The 21034-nt window shown below is 33.8% G+C and overlaps 1 protein-coding gene across 1 annotated transcript; it reads right to left on the bottom strand.

The window, feature by feature from the left end:
- Nucleotides 1–2778: 2778 nt before the first annotated feature.
- Nucleotides 2779–7654, bottom strand: LOC110794978 (uncharacterized). Its single transcript, XM_056839558.1, has 4 exons — nt 5472–7654; nt 3998–4295; nt 3704–3821; nt 2779–3624 (listed from the first exon to the last, which is right to left on the bottom strand). The coding sequence occupies exon 1, from the start codon at nt 7479–7481 to the stop codon at nt 5550–5552; it is 1932 nt and encodes a 643-aa protein (XP_056695536.1). The 5' UTR covers nt 7482–7654; the 3' UTR covers nt 2779–3624; nt 3704–3821; nt 3998–4295; nt 5472–5549.
- Nucleotides 7655–21034: the final 13380 nt, after the last annotated feature.

Genomic DNA, 21034 nt, shown 5'->3' with positions numbered 1-21034 from the left:
GGAAGGTTTGTTATGAAATAAACACAACTTAGTTAAACCGATAAAGGCTCGTGTCAAAGTTTGGGGTCAAAGCGTAAGTTGAGTTGTACCTAAAAACAAGTATTGTTGCAGTATAATGACATAGCATTGTTGCACTTAGTAATTAATGAAACCATGTTAGGTAGCAAAGATATCATTAGGCCTCAAGTAGTTGGAGCTTCAACAATACACAAGTTTCGTAGCTTTTTAGGACTGTTAGTTTATTATTTAGTTTCTAGCTTAATACAAATTGTAATTAGGTAACTAGATAGTATTTTGGCATATAACAATCTTTAGAATTAAGTAGACTTGGGAGCAAGTATAATTCTAGTATACGAGGGTGTGTAGTTTAGCCTATACAAGGGGATGTAGGCCTAACTAGAAAAATAAGAGGAAAAATACATCGGTGCGAGAAATCATCAATTGAGAGGTTATTGTATTATTTTGCAGGAACTTAATAATACGATAATATTATTCTCAATTGTTCGTGGCACGTGTTTGGTTATAACAACACATGTACTTAAATTTATTGCACCAAATACACATATTTAAAACTTAACTAGCTTTTGAGCCCGTTTAAAGAATGGGCGGTTGTATAGTATTTAGTATATCTTTTTAAGTTCTAATTTTATTGAACTTGTGATTTTGGAGAGAATATATGATTTAAATAGAGGTAAATTTTGAAAGTTGAAAGAATACATAAATTAAATGGTGTTTTAATATTGAGTGTTAATCGGGAAGATGAAGTGAAAGATGTTGAATGAATAGATTGGTGAATTGATGTTGTATGAAAGAGGCGATTGGATTTGTATAATATATCAAACAACAAAGAAAAAATAAAATAAAAAACCAAATTGATGGAGGAAAAAATGGATGACAGGTGTCATCTAATCAAATGTGTTGACACGTGTCATCTAATCAAATGTGATTTCGCTTTTTAAATACTAGGTATAGATTTACCAACTACCTCTATGTTTTAAAATGGTTAAAGTGGTCCAATAAGGCCCTGTTTAGGTCACCTTATTTCTCCTGATCTGATCTGATACGAACTTATTTTTTCTGATCTGATCTGATCTGAACTTATTTTTTATGATCTGATCTGATTCTTCATAATTAAGTTTAAACAAAAATCTATATTTATTAATATTAAACGACTTACGTGTAAAATAAATATTACACAGATTTATAATATTGTTATTATTTATTTGACTTTGCTCATAATTAACTATTCCTTATATTAGATAGACCTAGACATGATCTATATAGATCGGTTATGATTTGGATATGATCTGTATAGATCGGTTCTGTTCTGGACATGATTTGTACAGATCTGTTATGTTCTGGACATGATCAGTTCTGATCTGGACATGATCCATACAGTTCAGTTCTAATATGGACATGACCTGTACATACTAGTTCTGATCTGGACATGATCTGTACAGTTCAGCTCTGATCTGGACATGATCTGTACAGATCAGTTGTGATCTCGACGTGATCTATACAGATCAGTTTTGCTCTTGACATGATCTGTACAGATCATTTCTGATCTGTACATGATCTGTACAGACCAGTTCTGATCTAGTCATGATCAGTAGAAATCAATTCTGATATGGACATGATCTTTGCAAAAAATTATGATCTGAACATAATCTGTACATAGTCGATATCTAGACCAGTTATAATCTGGACATATCGATTCTGATTTGGACATGATCTATACAAATCGGTTTTGATCCGAACATATTGGTTATGTAAGTATTGGTTCTGATGTAGACAAGATCTTTGCAGATTTGGACATGATCTGTACAGATCAGTTATGATATGGATATTATCTGATCCTATCAGTTCTGGTCTAGATATATAATGGTTCTGATCTATAAAAATCAGTTTTGATATGGACATGACCTGATCATATCGTTTCTGATCTGGACTTAATGGTTTTAATTTGGACATGATGAATTTGAATGTTTTGTTAATGTTTTTTATGCCTTAAGTAATACTCCCTCCGTATTTATTTAAGGGGTAGACTTGGCCGGACACGTGTATTAAGAAAAAAATTGAATGAAATAAAGTAATAAAACAAGTGAGGTTGGGTAGATATTTTAATAGGTAAAATAAGTGGGGACCATTCATTTTAGGGGGTGGAGGTGGGGTGTAGTTCTGAAATTATTTGTGTTAATAGGGTGGTGGAACATATGATATATTAGATAGATTATTTAATTAGATGGTGGTGTTGATAAGTTATTAAAAATGGTAAGTGTATCTCTTAAATAAATACGGCCGGAAAAGGTAAGTGTATCCCTTAACAATGATATAAATATATAATAATAATAATCATCATAATAATTGGGTCTTGTCTGATCTGATCTGGTCTGGTCTGGTCTGATCTGGTCTGAACTTATTTTTTCTGATCTGATCTGATCTGTTCTGGTCTAATCTGATCTGATTAAATCTGAAATAAGTAATAAGGTCCTGAAATAAGGTGAACTAGACAGGGCCTAAACTCGCCCATCTATCTATTACAGACTATTTTTCTATTTATTTAATAATATACTCCTTAAATACACAAGATGTTTGGGGTTCCATAAACATGTTCAACTTTTGCGAGTTACTCCATATTAATCTTGTCAAATTCGTACTGCATTACTTTTTAAAACCAAACAATTCAATGTTATTAGTTGTTGAATATTCAAAAAGTTGTTTATTAAGAAATTTTTCCTAAACCAACAATATTATGATCGAGTATCTGAATTAGAATAACAAAGTGGACATTCTTTAACAGGACAAATTGTCAGTATCAGGGTGCTCAAAATATGCTCAAGTCCTCTCTCAGAAGAAACATCAAAGTAGTACTACAAAGTGCTAAAATACATAATTGACCTCTCAACAATATTGCATTTTGAACTTTTGGTGTATTACTTTTTTTTTCGTGGATGAGGTAAAAAACAATTATAAATTACAAATGGAGGAAGGCGGAATTTGAACTTATAACCTATTGTATACAACCCCTCGGACTTTATCACTAGAGTGATTTTGCAACTAGATCATTAGTATCTTAACTTTTGACAAAGGCACAAAATTGTGCCCAACGAGGGTGAAAATGTCTTTTTCCGTTCTTTCACCAGCGTGTTTGTTGCACTGACTCTTCATTTCATCTGAAATACCCATGTCAGATTAACTCTCCGACATCACTATGGACACTGCGACACTTTATTACTTCCTCAACAATCAATTCGGACATCCGTGCATGATTTTGCTAGGGGAAGCCCTTGATGAATGCACATCAAGTTTTTCAAATTTCCGGTGTCCATCAGAAGTAAGCCCGCCATATGAAAATTCAATATCCCACAATAAACAAACATGGCCACCCACTTGGACCTTTCGAAAGGCATTTTCAGTCTTGCAAATGTCAAATAACCTGTGTGGCCTCTTGTTTCACTGCAGGGCTTTGCCATGACTGTTGTGGCAGCAGATGCCTATGCTGCATTGCCTTTTTCACTGAAATGTTGTCTTTTTCTTGAGAGGTGGTTCCTTTCCAAGTTCAGCTCTTGCTTCTTTGATTCCATATGTTCGAACTTCGAAGTAGTACCTCAAATGTCCTTACATCTATGAACAAGACACTAAACTTAAGTAAAGGACGAAGATTAGTAGCATCTCTGAAATTGTGCCAAATTACAGATTATACCTACGCGTTTCACATGACAGTCGTTCTTGCTCGATGCAAGGTGAGAATGAGCACAAAATCCCATCTGGTTTCAATATCTTTCCAGCTAACGGGAACACAAGCAAATGTTGGGGTAACTCTAAGAAAACAGCAACAGCATCAGCATCAGCATCAGCATCAGAATGAAAACATAAATTTGGTTTTTTAAGTGAGATGATAAACGTTATGCGTAAGGTTATGTTAGAACAAAAGAAAATAGTCCATAATCAACAATAAAAAAGCTAGATTTTGTACAAACGGGTAAAAGAAGCTTACCTAGCTGAAAAAGCCCTGCTCATGAAAATCAAATGTATGGAAATGACTTGTCGGTGCCACAGCCCTAGCAAGTGAAGTCGTATGAGAGCAACTACCAGTACCAGACTCTAGCACCACACGCCCCGGAACTATCTTCAAGTACATAACTACAAAGCTAATATCACCATTTCCAGCTAAAGCAGGACTGACCCTTCAATTGCTACATTATCTAGTTTTCCATAATACCTAACAGTAGAAATCTCCAGCTAAAGCAGAAAACAATCAAGCATTTTACATTGCTTCAAACAAGCTCCAAATTCTGTAAATAACTTGCATTGGAAGCACATATTAGTTGATATAACTTACCATTAAGTTACAAAGAAGAAATTTAAATCATTTCTTTTGCAGAAAGGGTTCAAATTTCCAAAACAATAGGATGGGAGGGGAAATTTTGGCCCTATCCATAAGCCATGATTCTAAGCATGAAATTAACTTACTACGCTCAGAAGGGAAAATCTAGAGTAACCAAAATGAGGACAAGATAAAAACTAAATATTCAAACCTTTTTTCTTTAATCCCAGAATGCCTAAAAATAAACAAAACCTGTTCCTAAAATTTGCTGATATACGACCAGAACTATTAACCTGACTAAAATGATGCAATCAATGATTATAATTTACTTTGGGTTTGAAAATTTATTCAGATGAAGTACTGGGAAGTTTGAGTTCTGCCAGCGTCATCTTGTACAATTTTTACTCAAACCAAACAAAGTTAACATCTAAACAAACACAAAGGAAGTTCACCGAACATAACTACATAGGCTACATGAAAGACTAAATGATACAATCCATAATTCCATACATATACAAACACAAAGTAAACCAACATTACAAATCAAAACTTGACAGACAGTTCAATAGTCCTAATAAAAACCGAATACGAAACCAGTGGTGGATCCAAGATTTTGAAATTCAGGTGAATCCAACATACTGCTATCACAACACAAATTTACCATGAGATTGGACACGAAATGGGGCAATTATTTGCTTTGATATAACTAAGCAGTATACTAGTATAGATCAGATTTTATTATGCTTTTTACTTGTTTGATTTAAGATCAGTCTTTTTCCCCTCGGTTATGCGTTTGTTATCCTATCATTTCAAGCACAGACTGCCCAAATTCCACTGTGATACATCTAAGTAAATTAAACCCCATTTTTGTCTCTTTTTTTTCATCATTTCAAGCACATACTATCTGTCATTCCAGTAATCCACTGTAAGAATTCGGAGTTCAAACTGATTGACCTCAAAAATAGTTTTTGAAATATACCAGCCAGTTACAGAAATCTCAACCTTCTATTGCAAAACGAAAATGAAAATATGCATACAAAATAATCTCAAATCAAAGACAAATGAAAGAACTTCATGTCAGAAGTAATAAAAGGGATGAACTCTCTACAAAGAGATGTTGTGAGAATTGGGAAAAAAAAATTACCAATTTAAACATCTTGTAGAATGGGAAGTGGAAACTTAGAGCAAAGTAGACAGATTAGAGGATGCAATACAGCAACAGTCATACTTGAAACAAATGATTCTCAAAGCATACATTCCAGCTAGAGTCTTTTTCCACATGATCCGAACTTCCACCACCATTGCTTGACTCAGGACATGGACTAGTCGTCCCCTTAGAAGGGGACCTTTCTGCATTCTCTTGACTGATGCTGTCTTCATTATGAACTAACGTAGTAAGGTCACATGCATTGTCCATAATTTTATTGGAATCAGTATCTGCGACCTCTGGGGGTGAACATGATTCAATTGGATCATTGCATTTATTAGCATCATCTTCTTCATCAGAGAAGCATCTACAGCAATCTAACTCATCCATATCAAATATACGACTAGATAATCCTTCTCTCCACGATATCCTTACTTCAGACTCGTGAAAACTACGGAGCAATGCTTCAGGAATCCCAGGAGAAGTTGGACTATCCATGGCTTTTCGAAAATTGGCAACGTCGATTGAATTATCTGGTCTTATCAGCGGATTAAACTCAAAGCTTATCCTTGGTGAATCCACCATTGGCATATCACATTCTGGAGACAAGCTCACTCTTCTGAGAACTTCAGACACTGAATCAAGTTCACTTTCAAACCATATTCTAGATATCTCGTCCCTACTCAAATGGGACAAACCAAAGCTTTCTGAACTCGAATCAGATTGTGGGGTTTGAATAACATTTCCACTTCCTATTGAATTTTCAGAACATGGGGTAGCTTCTCTTTCATAATCATGCCAACATTTGTCTTCAACCTTAGAACTTGGCATACAAACAGAAGGACTACACACCATATGATCAAATGAAGGCCCAAGGATACCTCGAAAATCAGAGCTTCTACTTCTACTTCTACTTCTACTTCTACTACTATGAGATATTGTGGTGGCTTCACTAGTTGTCATTGTACAATTGCTCTTATTGCACAACTCCGATGAAAATCCAAGACTCGACAAAGGTGAAGACTGGCAACCAATTGAATTTGGAGACATCACCATATCACACTCATTCAATCTCACACCACTTGTACCATGATCATCATTTTTGTCCTCGCTCCTCTCATCACAAGGAGATAATATCCACTGCATCGAAGCCTCGGCTGGACAAGGAACTAGAGAAACCCTAGGCTTGTTAAAACCTACAATGACACCCTCATCATCACCCCCAAACACCTTAGTTTTGCTAGACCCAAACAAGTCATTATCCCCAATTGTAAGCAATCCTCTAGGCCTACATTTCCTCTTATCACTAACACCAGAAAGAACATGACCAGCAGCATAACAAGTAGTGGGTGTCGCTTTCACCACTGATGTTGAACCGCCGTGTATCTCCGGTGAAACCGAAGGCTGAATAGGCGGAATAGGGCTGATTGAATCAATACAACCTGGTTCCTTTCCACCTAAATCAGACCCACGCCCAATTTTACTCACAGGAGTTATATCAATACCATTTTCACACAATTTAACACCAGAAACAGCAGAAAGATCAGATCTTGAACTGGATTTTTTCCCAGATTTCCAAGAATACAAACAAGGAGTAGGAGGGTTTTTCTTCAACCTACGAACACTTCCAGAAATGGGTTTTTCTGGGTTTCGCAGATTATTACAATCTTTCACCAAACTTCCACCATTTTCACTCAATTTACCCCTCAAAAGCTTTACAGTAGGCGTCGATTTGGGGGTTTTAGTAGCAATTAAAGATTTGGGTTTTCTATTATTAGCATTTTTAGCAACAGTAGAAGAGTTATTAGATAGAAAGAACCTGAGGCAACCCTTTGTAGCTCCTGCTGCTGCTTCACTGGAAATCGAAGTTGCAGATGAAAATGAAGATGAACAAGAAGATGAAATGTTGATATTTTTCACCTTCAATGGACTCCTTGGACTCGGATTTTTCACCTTTTTCTCTGATTTACTGTGGTTTTTCGATGCAGAAAATTTGGTGTTCATCATATTTGTTGGAATTTTTCTGAGATTTTACATTGAATGAAATGAATTGAGGTAAATTTTGAGGGATTTGAGTAGAAATATAAATGGATTGAGTTGAAGAGTGTAGTTTCAGGAAGGAATAGTAGCCAAAAGGGGGATTAATTTTCAATCTGTTTAATTTGATTTGATTTGATTTGAATTGAGAGTTAGGGGTTAGAAAATTTTAAGATTGCCCCTGGTTTTGGGCTTAATTTCTGAAGAGGGTATCATGACGTCATGCACTCATGCCATTTGTTTCCTTTTTGAGCTTAGCCCTACTAACATGTGTTGCTTACTCCGTATTGTTTACTCCCAATGACTATAGCTAGAGTTGTGAATTCTCTTCCCAAACCGATAAACTCGTTGGATTGGTCCGATCATTTATAATAAGAACTGTTAATAAATTGAATTGTTAGTAACCCACAAGTTGTAACCCAAAACCTTATCCTATCAGATTATATTCAACCCGAATTGGAATCGACACGGAAATATTAACGTGATTAAGACCCGAAACCTGATAACAAAACGTTTTGCGGCAGCCCGAATCGAATGGATCCGAAATCCGTTAACGACCCGCCTCAATCCGAACCGTTTCAACTCAAGAAAGCTCGTTTATTCCGGACCGTTTTACAACCCGAATTGTTTCAACCGAAAACCCGTTTGAAACCGAACTGTTTCAACCCGAACCGTTTTCAACCAATAACTTGTTTAATTTGAACCGTTTACAACATGTAACTCGTTTAATCCAAACCGTTTACAACCCGTAACCCATTTAATCCAAGCTGTATAACCCCTCTACCCTAATTGTTTAAACTGTAACACGTGTTATTTGATCCAAATTAAAAGTCGTACTATGTAGTACTTTTTTATAAATTAATGTCGATATAAGAAAGATAATAATAGGCTAATAGTTTACATCAAAAGAATATACTTATATACATATTGATCTAGAATCTCATAAAGTAATACTATTTTTTCATGAAATACTCATGAGTTTTAGCGTAATTCACCAAATGCCCATCGACTTTCAATAATACATAAAGGATTTTTGTTATTTACTACCTTCAAAATACACCACTTTTGTATTTACTACCTTATGAAAATTTATTTTAAATTACTACCTTAAAGTTCCATTTCTTTTGTACTCACTACCATTTTACAGTTTTCTCATTTTAAAATTGAGATATCTCTTTCGTTTCTTAATCATTTTAAGTGATTCAAAATTCATTCTTCTCATTTATATGTAAGGGTTCCATATCGATCTTACTTTTTAACATTTCGTAAAAGTTTAAACAAATTAAATATTATTTTTAATATTTTAAAATATTTATGAATTATCAAACGATTTTTTTTAAATGACGTTCTCAATGACATCCCTATAGAAAAAGGAAAATAACGAACTTCGAATCACTTTAAACGATTAAGAAACGAAAGAGGTGTCTTAATTTTAAAATGAGAAAACTGTAAAGTGGTAGTAAATAAAAAAAAATCTGGAAGTTTAAGGTAGTAATTTAAAATAAAAATTTCATAAGGTAGTAAATACAAAAGTGATGTATTTTAAAAGTAGTAAATACCAAAATTTTCATACATAAAGTACTGATAAAACAAAACTTAATACTCCAGATACCTTTACGTTTAACGTGTTGTTAGTACTCCGTTAGCTCAAATTTCAAATTCACCAAAGACGCCTATTTTTAAACTTATTTCACTAAATGCCCTTATTTGAAAACTTAATTCACCGAATAATACCCATATGTTTAAAGTACTCATTTTGATGCTCAACTGACTAGTTTTTGTGTTTGTAAAAATAGACATTGGTTATTCTTGTATATAAATACCCCTGATTTACATGGTTGATGTGGTTGAGCAATTATTGTGTTAATTTCTTAAGAATTTTTTTTCATGAGTTCTCTCTTTGGATAAAGAGAAGTGTTAGCAGACATTCTAAACAGTACAATACCTTAAATAACCGATCTGACAGTGACAACCATACATCAGTCGATCTGGCTGGCAAAATCTATTCAAACCTATAGATTAAGGTTCATGGATCTGTAGGAGTCCTAAGTTTCTTCTAGTATTCAGTTGCTAAATATTCATGCATGCAGCTAACTGCGCTCAAATAATGATACACTAAGAACATTTACTAGGAAATTGATTTATGCATCATATTTCATTCGCCTCGTAGTTAGAAATCGGGAGTTAATGGTTGGTTCCATGTACAAATATCTTGTCTTTTCTCATCATAATTAAATAAAATCATACTCCGTATTTGGTTATTGGTAAATGCCCCTCTCCTTTGGGGTGGATCCTCGAAATCAAGTAGGCTAGCTGCGGTGCCATCAGGAACCATCTTATACCGACTGGGTTCCCTACCCGAGTCTTTTTATTTGGATTAATCACATGAAATTCAGATGGTCTGGTTATTGCCTTTCATTCAGTTTTTAATTTATATGGTTTTTGTCTATTGTCCAGACAAATAATGACAATAGACTTTTTTGTTATTGGATCTTGTGGTCGTGATTGATGATCGCTATTTTTGTATATACAGCCAACATTAAGAAAGAAGAAAAAGAGTACGAGATTGACTATTGCTTCATGATGTTAAATTATTAAGTTTGCCATTGAATGATTGTAAAAAAAAAAAAATCATCATGCAAAACATGGGTATTTAATTATATGCAAAAAGTAACCAACGACTACTTTTTCAAACACAAAAACTAGTCGTTGAGCATCAAAATAAGTACTTTAATCATACGATATTTGGTGAATTAAGCTTACGAATAGGGGTATTTAGTGAAATAAGTTTAAAACTAGGGGTATTTGGTGAATTTGAAATTTGGGCTAAAGGAGCACTAACGGCACGTTAAAAATAAGGGTATCTGGTGCTAAGATCCAAAGTCGAGAGGGAAATTTGACAACATTTTGATTAGCCATGAGTTGATTTTTAGGGGTATTTTATGTATTATTGAAAGTCGAGGGGCATTTGGTAAACTACGCCAAAAATCATGTGTATTCTTGAAAAATCCGAAAGTTATATATGCTTATATAGTTATTTAATTACCGTCTTACATAGTTGTATAGCTGTAAACTACTAATCTCACAAAGTTATATACTTATATAATTATAGATTTATAGATTTATATCCTTATATAGTTACACTTTTGTAGAGTTTTAGTTTCAACTAGTTATGATAATCAACTCATCAGTTATTAGCTTATTACAGTAATCAAATGTAGAATGTTATACGCTTTAATTCTTTACAGTGTTATAAAACTTGTGTATTCGTATTATTTTATTAGTCTTGCACTACTCCGTATTTTATTGACTCATATTCAACTGATTAATCGATTATTAAACAAAATCAATCTAATTCAACACATTATAAGCTTATAATAACCAACCAACTAATCAAAAAATCATGTTGTTTTAACTAAATTGACTTAATTCATTAACAATTGAACTTGTTTTAATAGAGGTCGTTGAACCTGTATATCTCGTTGTTGTTTAAACCAATATGAATACATGATAGACTTGCATTTACAAAGTTTAAAAATTTATTACTCCCTCCGTCCCAAATTACTCGTTACTACCTTTACACAAAGTTTTAGGTGATAAGTGGTTGTTTGGTTATCAATTGTTATTTTATTGAAAAAGTAGATGTGATAGGAGTTAGTGGGGTATTTTTTAAATTGAATGAGAGAGGGTGTGAGGACAAAAAAAAATAGTGGGAAGAGAGAGACAATATAATAATTGTGGGTCATTCCTAATTTAGAAGTGTAACAGCTAATTTTGGACGGACGAAAAAGAAAAGTGTAACAACTAATATGGGATGGAGGGAGTAGATATTAGTTCATCATTATCGATTATTAATTCATCAATAAATGTTTCACTAATACGAAATGATAAATTTTATTAGTTATTAGTTCATCGTTATCGATTATTAAACTAAGTCATATACTTCGTATAATATGCTCACTAACTCTACTAGTCTTAAACTTTTAACACTTTTAAAAGTTAGTTATCCCCATTATCCCCTAACTAAGGCATCGATATTATAATTTATAAACGTATTGAAAATTGTGATTTTAGTAATAACCCGATATTGTTTATAATTTGGTTCTGAATTGACTTGACCCAAATTACAACCCGCTACATTTTTTATCCCTTTACTGATTTATCCACACGGTATGGACCCAAACAGATAAGAACCTACACCGATATGAACCTTAATTAACTCAATGTAACCCGACTAAGCATGTTCAACCTGACCCATGCAGACCATTATCAGATGAAACTGCCTCGTCTATAACCCTACCCGATATGATCTAAACCTTCTACAATCCTCCTAAACCCATTTACAACCCGATGTGTTCTAGTCGAACCGACCTAACTCGACCCAACCTGACCCGACCCTACTCGATATGATCTGAACCTGCTACAACCCGGCTAAACCCATTTACAACTCGACCCAACCTGATCCTACCCGAATGTACCTTGTCCCGGTATGAACCCGACTCGATATTAACCCGTACCGATATGATCGAACCCGACCCGATATGAACCAGTGTTTAACAACACGAATCGAACCGACCCGTAAATTTTCTACCCGACCTGATCCGACCCGATAGCCAAATGAACCAGCCGTCTCAACCCGAACCTATGAACCCAATCCAAACTCTATCTGTTTGTCCGAATCGACACCGCTATCTACAATGTCTATTAATGTTTGTTCCATTTGACTTTTCACGATTTTCAAGATTGATCGTCTTAAAATTTCTATAGTATCTCTAATTATACCCGCATAAAAATTGTAAAAGTTGATATTATATAAATATACATTAAAACAAATCTAACAAGACCAAAAAAGGTTAGTGAGAATTAATCATCAAACTTTAACCAAAGAAAAAACAATGGGGCAAACATTAAGGGACGCAGGGTGCATTTTCCCGTGTTAAAAGAAAAACACATGATGTTGCAAGATGTCTGACTAAATATGATGTGAGTCAACCCGGGCCAAGTGCATTGGGTCTGGATAGATCTAATCCGCACCAAGCCCAATAGTTACAAGTAATGTCACAATTATCGATAGGGCGACCCATGTACGACCCAAAACCTACATGTGGCCCGATGTAGTGTCATGCTTTCCTCACCTTTTTTTTCCATTCAATTAACGTCTTTTGTTGTGCAAGGTAGTATTGTATTACACTATGTCATCGTTCCATGCCTTGTCATGATTTTTTCAAAAATGGGTGGCCCACCCATGACTCCTTGTCTGTATCATACTGTACTTTTTCCATACTCGTGTCTTTTCGTGCTTTTTTTTATTGAGTTGTGCCCGATTGATATTTTTTTTAAAGGTAAGAAGAATACACATTAGGAGCTCATGCGCTCGAGTGATACTCCTAAGTAGTTATCATCAAGATTAGAAACTAGTTGCAGACTATTACAAGGGCAATATACATGCTATCACTAGCTAGATGTCCTACATTTGCGATCCAACCAACTGCTCTATTTGCTTCTCTGTAAATATGCTTGAATTTTCAATGCTCAAAATGTTGAAGAAGAGACTTTATATCGGCGTTGATATTATGTAATTTTCATGGTGTAGCTCAAATGCCTTTTATTGTGTACGTTGATGACGAGGAGATTGCCTCTCTCGATGAGGAGTTTTCTGATATTAAGGTTTCTGGCTTCCTGAAGCCCTTTGTGAAGAGCACATGATTCATCCATGAATGACTGAGAGGTACCTATGTTGTAGGTACACGAGGAGATTGAATTGCTATCAAAATCTCTAATGATTCGTCCACTGTGGAGGAGAGCTTGCAAGACCCATCAAAGTTGAGTTTGTAAGTGCCCGTTGGGGGGAGGGGGTTACCACCGAACATGGATTGAAGGAGTGAGGAGTGGGGGTGAGGGTGTGTGAGGTGGGAATGGTACTCTTAAGTTGGTGAGAATCAATAAGCAGTCTATAATTCCATTCATGGAAGGCTGAAGAAGCCTTGTGAATTTTTTTAAAAGGATTGAAAGTAGCATTGTTGAAAATGTAATCGTTTATCTCCTTCCATAAGGCCCATAAAGAAAATATAATTACATCGTGTTGTTGTGTAGAAGCAAGGGTTTGAAAGACATCGTGGTTGGTTAAGGGAAAGTCCACCCATTTTTTTGTGAGTTGAAGTTCCCACATTTTTTGAGATATAGGACATTGAATAAACAGATAGTTCATAGTTTTTATGTAAGAGTTGCAAAGAGGGCATACACCAAAAGGGAGAATTTTTTGCATGTGGAGAATATCTCGGAATGGTAAACTTTTATGACATATCTCTAATCTACAAGGTAGCACCTGAGGTCAATTTAGTAATTGCACTTTTGGTGTCCCCTATACAATAGGCATAAAACCCTTTGTTGTCTCATATGGGATAGATTAAAAAAACTGGATTTTTTTTATCAAATTGAATTCATAAAATGGACTATTTAATGCTAATTATCAATTATGAAAGTGTAACACATAAATCAAGCAATTGTTAAATTTAACAGCAAAAAAATTCAATAAAAAATTAATTCCTATAGCTACTAGCTAGCAAGAACACCGATTACGAAACTTAATGACAATTACAAATAATTAAAAAATTGATTATTTATCAAAATGAATTGTAGTAACTTTTTTTAAAATAATTATTTATTGACAATAAATAACAAACTAATTAGACAAATTTAATTATCTTTATGATTTTTACAATCATAATCTACGACTAAGCTAACTTTGGAGATAACATTAATTAACCCATAATGCACGCCAACCACCTCTCAAGAAGTTAGCCAAAAATAATTAGCATTTGTCTACTATATAAACCTGACTAGCTAAGCTCGCTCCTCATCTTAATCACTCAAACCACAATCTACATTTCTCTATCTGTTTATTTGACCTCTAATGTATGGTCCATGTTATACATTTACTTTATAGAGTATTGGGTATTATTGTTGATTATAATTGAATGATTACTCATTATACAAATGCAATGTTAGTTTTTTTTTACAATTATGCATCATACATTTGGTGGATCTCAAATCTATCGTTTTGTTTTTTATGTTTTCAACCTATGCCTTTTATTGCTACAGATCTTTTAAATCATTTTCTTAACTTTTCGATTAGTTATTTGTAACGAAGTCTTGAAATGAGTATTAAGAAATTGGTTAAGATGCTTTTGAAAGAAAAAAAAAAAGAGGTAGTCTGTAACACCCCAATAATTCCTTACTTTTATAAAATCATTTTCCAACTTAAAATAAAGGAATTACTAATTACTGCTACCGTGATAACGGTTAAGGCTAGTACCAGAATTACGCAGCGGAAATATAACTAACATTCAAAATATTAAATAATAGTTAATGGCCTCCATACAAATTGGAACCATAACGGCCCAAAACCAAATACGTTAAATAAAATCCATTAAATAAATAATTTGAATAGTCTAGACTAACAAAAACAATAGAGTTTAATAATGCAAGAGAAAATCATTGCTCAACCATTTCCCCATGCTAGATAACTTCTCCTGCAAGTTATCTCTACAACCTGTTTATTTAAAATATACTCCCCAACAATGCAAATGAAATGATGTATCATCATAGGGTTATTAAGGCAAAGACCATGACCAAAGAGACAATCTGAGTACAAACAAGCTAGAGTGAAATCCTAATACTAACATGCCTCACTCAACAATAAAATAATCCACATGCAAAAGTCATTTAATAAACAATTAAGCATGAAAACAAGACTCGACTCTCGACACGACTCTTGACTTATATATTAATTTAGAATAAGGTTCGAATGGGCCTAAAAGAAATGTCATTGGACAGGTGTTGGGAGCCCACCAAACACCGAAATAATAATAATAATAATAATAATAATAATAATAATAATAATAATAATAATAATAATTATAATAATAATAATAATAATAATAATAATAATAATAATAAAAATAATAATAATAATAATAATAATAATAATAATAATAAAGTAACCCAGTTGTTGGACCATACCGACGGAATTCCAGCGCATAAAAGAAATGAAACAACGTCTTGTATCATTAATATAAGTATACAAACCCCTTGGTAAGATACTCCCCCCATTGTTCATACTCAAGGTATATACGTTCCAAGAGTTTTGAAGCTTGTTCAGGTTGCACTTTACGTTTATTAATATTTTATTCACAAATCCGACTCAAGACACAATCAAGCAAGACATTAAATAAACGAACAACCAAACAATAATTATTTTATAATTCGTTAGGACTTGTGATCAAATGTAATCCCCCGTAATTTTATTATATTTTATTTATATATTTTAACGTATAGTTAATATATTTAAATGTAATTTACGAATTTTAGAAATGAATATGTAATTAAAATATAATTATGTAATTACATTTTGAATATTTTAATGATTTATGAAATCAAAATTGATTTTGAATTTTACGTTAAAACGAATTCGGATTTTGAAATCACGTTCTATTGAAATCAGAAAGCAAATCCTAACCATTTCGGATTCAGCAACCTAAATTCTACTCCTAGCCCAATTGGGCAAAGCCCAAACCAACAAAACCCAAAAACCATACTCCCTTCTCTTTTCCTCATTCACGTAAAAAAAAAAAAAAAAAAAAAAACAAACAAACCAAACCCTCCTCTCTCTTCCCTCCATACTCACGTGAAACAAAAAAAGAAAGAAAAGAGGAAACCCTCCTCTCTCGTCCTCTCTCCCTCCACGCCGTCGTCGAGCCTCAGCCACCGGCGACCTCACCGGTAATCCTCTTCTTTTTTCGTCTTCCCTCTTTCCTTTCTTCCTCTGCTTTCGGTCTTCCCTCCCCCTCGTTTTTTTCGTGCTTCCCTTAATGCTTGCGTGTTCTCAGCCCCGCTCGCGCAGCAGCCACCGCACGCCGCCGCCGTGCCCAGCCCCTCGTCGTGAGCCACCACCTACCAGCCGGCCGAACCTCTCTCCTCTTTGGTTCTTGGTTATTTCTTAAACCCTAAGTAACTAATTATTTTAAATTAATTATAATTGTTGATTTAAATTATGTTCTTGATATTAAATTCATAATTTTTATGGTTTGAACATGATTTTCAGATGTTGGTTGAGTTTATAAACGAATTAATTTCAAGTTTTGGTTGATTGAATTATAAGTTAGGGCTTATTATGATTTATTAATTTGAATTATGTGTCCTTGAATTAAAGCTATGGGTTTTGTGATTTAAATTATGAATTTAAGATTAATTATATGAATTTTATAATAAAGTTATTAATTTTCAGATTATGCAATTACATTGAAATATTGGTTTTGATTGTTTAAAGTATGAAATTCAAGGTTTTTATGATTATTAATCATGATGAGTTGAGTGTGGATTATTGAATTGGTTGTTTTGAGATACTAGGAACGTAGATTGACCATGGTGAAGCTTTTGAATGAATTTATATTGCTGAAAATTTAAAGTACGATGTTTGCAAAAGTTTTCAACGAATTTCAATCACTAATTCAATAATTATGATTCTAGGAAATCAAATGTTTAAGTTTTGATATTGGGGAAAGTTCTAAATATGTTTAGGATGCATTTAGAATGTTCTCTTATGGTTATCAATGATTAGGAATTGATTGGGAATATTTGTTGGTTGTTTTAGGCGGAGAATTCTCTTTAGGCGACTTTTGAAAGTGTTAAAGTGGCCTATCAATTTCTTTATACAAGGTACGTACATACCTGCGTGCTTGGAATGTGTGCTAATTGTTGAAATCATGTTGATATTATTGTTGAACTTGGTGATGTTGATATTATAGACAAACTTGGTTATATGGAATGTGCATGTTTAATACTGTTGGACAAACTTATTGAACTTGTTTTGCACTAAGAGAACTGTAACATGTTGGTATGGATTATTGGTACAAACATGTTGGTTGGGAACACTAGATTATTCTATATGATTGGTTTGGATCGATTGGTTGTTGTTCCCTTTTTAGCTTTTCACTACTTTATGAGGGCCGAGGACCTTGTTTAGTAAGTTGAAACTTTATACCCATATACAGGGTTGATCATGGTTAAAGGAAAGGTTGGGTAAATTGGAATGAGTCTTGATTGATGCCTTTATGATCACGTACTTAATTCCAAGATAAAAACAGTTGTGAACGAATGTGGATTATATGCCTTATGTGATTGTTGAGTCATAACAGAGTATCAATTTGTAAATCATGTAAAGTGAAACTGAGTAGCAATAGCTTTAGACTGTGCACGTCTAAAGTGACGGACAAACAGGAGTTGGGGTTCATGGTGGTAGCCCATGGCCTTTTCTGGGACCGGATTGATCACCGTGTCCTATTTTTATTTAAACGTTCCTCGATATCGCAGGTCACTGAGGTTACGGAGTCGCGCCCGTACCTCGTCTTCCTTAGTGAAGACTTCTGGATGGACAACTCGGTCCATTGTCTATTTCAACCAAAATAATATTATTGTCATAAGTCTAGCCTAGTCTAGTCAAGTATGGTCGTCAAATTATCATGTTTTGTCTGCCCTTACTTATGTTCATTAGTATCATGTTAGGGTTCCTTTAATAGTATCATGTTAGGAATATTATTGTTTTAGTATGTAGTACTCAGCTTTGCTGATTACGTGCTTTGTTTGTGTGTGTTGATCATGGCTATGCCTTATTGATCCTGTGATGACCCATCTTTGGTGAGCAGTCTCTAAGGATCAATAAGCGTTGCCCATCTACAGGTTTGAAGATGATGCATCATTGGGATCGGGATTAGAGAGCTTGTAGTTATATTTGCTTATTTAAATGATTTGGTTTGTTAACTTAATTTGAAATTTGTCGTACTATTCGTATTTCCTTATTCCAGTTAATTGGTTTTGGACCTAATATGTAATAAGATTATTTATGAACCTAAATGTTAGTTTTATGTTTTCCGCTGCAAAATTCTGAATAAGCCGTTACGTTTTCACACGGGCGATAATACTTTGATAATTCCCTACAGTTCTATTTAAAAAGGGATATTTTAGAAAATGGGAATTGTCGGGGTGTTACATCAAACATTCAAGACTCTAGTAAAATTACTCCCATTGTTCCTTCTCAACATATTCTTGAGTCCACGACATGCCTGTTAACATGTGGGGTGTGTACTAGGCACGAATAATCCTAATTCAATTCACCTTGACTCATTCTATATATGCGGTGGCTTACGTGAACATACCCTTCCTATGTACTTAATAAACATGACTCAAAAGTCTACCTACACATGCGGGTGCTTACATGAGCATACCCTTCATATGTGGTAAATAAAAATGGTGCAACTAGGCACAATACATTTGGCTCATAAAATGCTAGACATTACGTACAATAGCATAAATCATTCCTTGCATGCGAATAAAACTATACATGCATAAAATACTTGAACAACATGCTTGATATTAAATTCAACAATCATAAATAATCACAACATGCTTGTTCACTTAAAATCCACAAATTCAATAATAACCCAAACATGTCCGTTCACACCAGCAAACATTAATCCATAATAATCCAAGTAACGTAAATCACAATAATAAAACATCACATGAATTCTCATGAAAATAAGGTGGTCGCCCTAGACATGTATGTATCTTGTATATCTAAGTACGGGGGCCACTTTGTGATTCAGCTCTAGGCTAGAAATCTCCTCCTATCATTAAATTAATGAAATTCAATTATTATCCATGTTCATTAAATTTCCAGAAATTTATTTAGTTTTAAAACACTTGAATCAATTAGAAATTAATCGTTCGTTAATAAAATAATAGTCTAAATTGAACAACTAAATCCCTATCATGAAATTGATTTATTTTCATACTAAAACCATTAAAAAAAATTGACATTTTAGGTCTTAAAACAAATCTGAAAATTATAATTGATTATCATAATTAAAGTTGTCATCTAATTATGCTAATCAGTTAGTCATAAGGTTTGAACTAAAACCCTAACCTTAATTCATCATTAAAATCAATTTAAACCCTAAAAATCAAAGATTTATTTAATAAATCAAATCTGAAAATTATTATAATTCAAATAAAAATGCTCCTCAATAATCTAAACACATAAATACTCAACTTTGGTGTTCATAACCAATCCCAACATAATAATTAATCATAATACGCTACTAATCTTCAATAAAAATTCATAATTTAAAACATATTAAAAATACATAATTTAAATAGAATAGATTGGGAGGAACGAATCATACCAACCGACCACAATAAAGGGGCACGGTGCGGTTGGGTTGCACGACACACACGCACGAACAAGGGAGGAAGCGCACTCGCTTGGCTTGCTGCTCGTGCGGGGCAGGAGTGCAACGAGGGAGTTGGGAGAGGGAGCAAGGCGGGGGAACGAGGGAGCAAGGCTGGGCAGCGAGAGAGCTGGGCGAGGGGTGATGGTGTGCAGCAGCAGCAACACGCACGAGGAGAGGGGTGAGGATGTGCGGGCACGGGGCGACACACACAAACGAGTGAGGGAGAGAGAGAGAGTTGTGAGATTTTGTGAGGGTTCTAATAATTAATGAAAGTGGAGATCTCACAAACATAAGGGAGTATTTATAGTTTCTTATAATATTAGTGGGCTAGGATTAGAAAATTTGGTATTGGGCTTGAATTAAAAGATTGGGCTTGAATTAAAAGTTTATTGGATTCACTTGATTGGGCTTAACATAATAAATGAGTTGGACTTTAAAATAATTCAAACCTTTTTTAAAATTCGAAACCAAATAAATTTGCGGACTTGAATTTTAAATCCGTTTCGTAATTAATTAAAATAATAAATATTCTAATTAATAAAATACATTTAAATAATATTTAAATGCGATTTAAATTCTAAAAATTCTAAAAATGCTTTATAAATATAAAAAAATATATTTATAAATACGCAAAAATACGAGGTATTACATAGTTGATCATTAAATATTAATTTCTTAATATCGGCTTACATGCATTCTAAAAATTCACGCACGCATAACGTGCATTGAAAACTATGATGTTGTCCAATTGGTGGAACAACGCTCAATGTTGCAGTCCGAATAATCCACTCAACGTCATTCTTTCTCTAGTCGCTATCAAAACCTAATTTCTGAAATCTTTTTTCCAAAGAAAAAAGTCAATCAATTTCCGAAATTCTTTTTTCCAGTTTCTCTAAGAAACACACTATTTATATGTTATTTTTTTTTTTTACTTTAGTACCACAATTTAGATTTTTCGTCATGTAATATGTGTATTACACATTTTATATATGTAAATGTTTTTAACTATAGATTACATCTATTTTTTCTTCATATGAACTTTTTGAATAATTTTTCTAGCGTATTATTTATTGTGATTAGTTGTCATAACGCAATTTTTAGGTTTTATGTAATCTCGCACGCATAGCGTGCATATAAGACTAGTTTGCCATAAAATTATCAGTAATTTAAGGGGAACATAAAGTTTCCAAATCCAGTGATAATCCCATTTCTCGTTGTTGGCCTTTATTTCGTGAG

This window comes from Spinacia oleracea, chromosome 3, assembly GCF_020520425.1.
Source record: "Spinacia oleracea cultivar Varoflay chromosome 3, BTI_SOV_V1, whole genome shotgun sequence".
Lineage (NCBI taxonomy): Eukaryota > Viridiplantae > Streptophyta > Magnoliopsida > Caryophyllales > Amaranthaceae > Spinacia > Spinacia oleracea.
Note: the sequence above shows the minus strand (reverse complement) of the source record. Positions and strands in the feature narration are given on the sequence as shown.

Excerpts from the sequence above, each read along its gene's own strand:
- LOC110794978 (XM_056839558.1), bottom strand. The coding sequence starts at position 7,481 with ATGATGAACACCAAATTTTCTGCATCGAAAAACCACAGTAAATCAGAG.